Consider the following 3,347-nt stretch of genomic DNA (forward strand, 5'->3'; position numbering starts at 1 on the left):
CGAATAAAGCATTTAAACATCCCAACTGATTTTACAGACCTTAAGATATCAGACTTTTTATCCCGATATTGGTTTCATAACCGTTAATGTCTTAGACTTTTCTTAAGGTCCCAGCTCCTGAAGTCAGGTTGATACCAGAGAAGCTGGCTTAAAAAAGTGAAATAAAACCAGCAAGACAGATCAGAAGACAGGGTGTTGGATAACCGTGTATTTTGAAATCCTGTGCCTTTTGCATGCCTCAGGTTGTCAGTATTGCCACCGAAGTGGTACACCCTTTTCCAGGAGCGTGACCCAACCTGGTCTTGTTACTCAGACGGAAAAATGAATGTGTTGTCTCTGTGCCCTCACCCCCTTCCCAGGTCCTGAGAGCAGTCCTCCTGCGAGCCCGGTCCCAGCTTGCTCCCAGCAGCAAGTCATCCAGCACAACACCATCACGACCTCCTCCTCTGTCAGCGACGTCGTGGGAAGCTCCACTCTCACCCAGCTCGCCAGCCACAGAACAGACATCAACCCCATCCTTTAAAAGTAGTTGATCAGAAACTGCTCGGGGAGTGTGGTAGCGTTATCAAAGCGTCCTCTGTGCTAAGGACATTTGCAAATGTAACTCAAGCCTGGAAGATTCCTCAGTTCTTGAAAGACTCTGGCTTTCGTTTTTATAGTTATTAAAATGTCTTTTATACTTAGTTACATAAAAGGGAGTTATGCAATTAATATGCTATCAGCTTGAGAAATGCTTTGGTGCTTTCTCCAATTTTTTTGGTACCAGTTACTTGTTTATAAACCTAACTTTTTCTGTACATAGTCATGTTTCCTTCTCACCAATCTAGCCTGAAGCCTCAGAAATATGGAGTTGTGTTAAACTGCAGCTTGTTAGCCAACGTGAGGCATGAAGAGTGTTAAACAGAGTCATACATAGGTAACTAGGAGTAATTAGGCTATAAATATAAAGACAGGGCATCTGCTGACAGCATAATAAAAAATGAGTTAGTGTTGTGCTATCAGCAGACCCCCATCTTGCATTCAGAGCCTCTTTCAAAGTGGTCATATAGGACGTGGCTATCAGGACAAAATCAAGCCCAAATTACTTGCTCTTTTATCTAGCTCTCCCTCCTGCTCTCTCCCGTACCCTGGCCTTTTTCTCTTCCAGTTATTCTTACACCTTCCTTTTCCCTCTCCAAACCCTTTTCATCCCCCAGCTTTTTTCGCTGCTTTCCTTTTCATTCCCAGGCTTTCTCGCTTCCCTCTGTTCTTCTCAAAGAACAGTGATGAAGAAGCAAAAACTTCAAGCCCACCTAAAAACTGTTGGCACCGCTGCTGCTTTCACTAGGTCTTCACCCGCAACTAGGCTACGCCGAGTGTTTGGCATTTAAAAACCAGAAATGCTCCTGATTTAGTGTTTTTAATAAACAGTGAAAGGTGAAAGCAGAGCAGCCCCAGGTGAAGCAGGACTGGGAGCCAGCTGTGTTGATGCTAGCAGCCCCGTACGCCTCTGTGGTGCGGTACAGGCACAGTGAACGACACCTGAGAATCACAGCAACTCTTTTGCACTGCCAGTCACTAACACAGAAAAATCCATGTAGTATGTAATAATTTGGAAAAGTTCTGTTCCCTAACCCGTTGTTCTAGCAACGAAAGCTAACAGCCTCAGGTTTCACGGGCTATAAATGAGAAATAAATCAGGGTAATTGTTCTGACCAGCTGGAAAAATGCCATTTTTAATTCCCAGGGAAAGACCTGCTCTCCACAGGCATTGCTTTAAGCATCCACAGACCCATCCCGAGCTGGCAGACAGCACTGTAGCTTCACTGACTTCTATGGCACTTAACGCCCGTTTACCACGGGTAAGGAATTGTCTCATTAGGACACTAAATAACTTTTAGAAGGCATGCAGCCTCTAAAGAGTGCTGCAAGAATAGTAAATCCCACTGCACTCTGGATAAAATTCAGTTCTGCAAAGAGGGACTGGAAAAGAGCCTTATGCCACAATTAAGGGTTTTGTTTGGACTCTGGGCCTGCCCCTCAGCACGACTGATTTGCATCCCGGAGTGGTACCAGTGATTGATGGGAAAATCAGACAGAGATGTTGCCAGTTAATTATGCTGCCTTGCTCTATATCAGGACCTGATTTTACTCTCAAATCTGTCAGCAGCAAAACCTCCCTCTGCTTACCCAAGGAACAGGCTCCGAGCTGGTGAACAACGTTCAAACATTTTGTTTTGCATCTTTAACAGAAAAAACTAATCCACCTGATTCTCAGCAAATCCTCTAGCCCTGAACATGCTTTGTTGTGAAGCAAAGTTCTCCTCCTCAAAGCCTGTGTCTCTGCTTTTTAGAGGAGTCGTGAGTTTTTAAAGGGTGGCTCTTCTCTGTGCGAGAGGGAGAGTGAAACAAGTGAAGCGTGAGGCACTGTAAGGAGCAGGGCCCGCCGGGAAAGGAAAGCGAAATTCTGAGGATCATTCATTTCTGAATTAGTTCTTGTCTTGGTAACTAACTTTTTATGAGAATTCTTTTCTTTAACAGCTCGCTTTCCATTTATGCAAATACATTCAAAAGAAGAAGATTTTTAATGTACAGTGTAAATCCTGACTTGATTATATAGTCTAAGAACCAAAAAAAGATGAAAAAATACAAATGTAAAGGATTTTCTATTATATTTTAGACAAACATATACTTTTAAAGTGTTTTAAATACTGAATCTATAATTTTTTTTAAACCTCCAGTTGTACTAGCTAAATGGTTTTGCTTCATCATGTCTCCCAAGGAACTTTTTTCAAATATGCAGTCAAGCAAAGTGTTCCAGCTGAGCATCCACTGTGTAAAAAAAAAACCTGTTTCCCCTGTGTCTGAATTTCATCATTCTCCACAAAAAAGAAAATGCCATCGCAGGGTTAATTTAAAAAACGTTCTCTCTATATAGGTAGCACTTAAATACATTAAAAAATAAAAATCAAAGTTGTTGGTAATATTAGAATACCCAGTTGAGCTACACTGCACTGGAATTACAGTTTAGCTTCATTTTATTCAGTCTCCTCAATTAAAATATTTAGCTGTTAAACTGAAAGCCTCTACATTAAAAAGAAGAAAAAAAAAGAAAAAAATACAAAAACCTTGCCTAAGTTTTGTTAAATTCAGCAACTTGACAGTTTGACTGATGTGTATTATATATAGCTCAATTATTTCTTTTTTTAATGCTAACTAGGCAAGCCAACCACACATGTTGGCCTAAATGTGTAATTACAATGAAATGTCTCCTCTCTATACTATTGGCCTTTAGGTATAATCCTTGCTAGTGATGTGGAAATAAGTAAAGGATGAAAAGCTATTTGCTATTGCTTCTTGTAACTCTG

The 3,347-nt window shown here is 41.1% G+C and overlaps 1 protein-coding gene across 1 annotated transcript in view; it reads left to right on the top strand.

The window, feature by feature from the left end:
* The window catches only part of CREB5 (cAMP responsive element binding protein 5), a gene marked incomplete at its 5' end in the record, with an annotated part of 67,711 nt that extends 66,535 nt beyond the window's left edge, over nt 1–1,176 (top strand). The window contains one exon of the mRNA XM_009874281.1: nt 360–1,176. Within this exon, the coding sequence (XP_009872583.1) occupies nt 360–523 (164 nt within the window). The remainder of the gene's footprint in view (nt 1–359) is intronic.
* Between the last annotated feature and the right edge of the window lie 2,171 nt (nt 1,177–3,347).

This window comes from Apaloderma vittatum, unplaced genomic scaffold, assembly GCF_000703405.1.
Source record: "Apaloderma vittatum isolate BGI_N311 unplaced genomic scaffold, ASM70340v1 scaffold10420, whole genome shotgun sequence".
Taxonomy (NCBI): Eukaryota; Metazoa; Chordata; class Aves; order Trogoniformes; family Trogonidae; genus Apaloderma; species Apaloderma vittatum.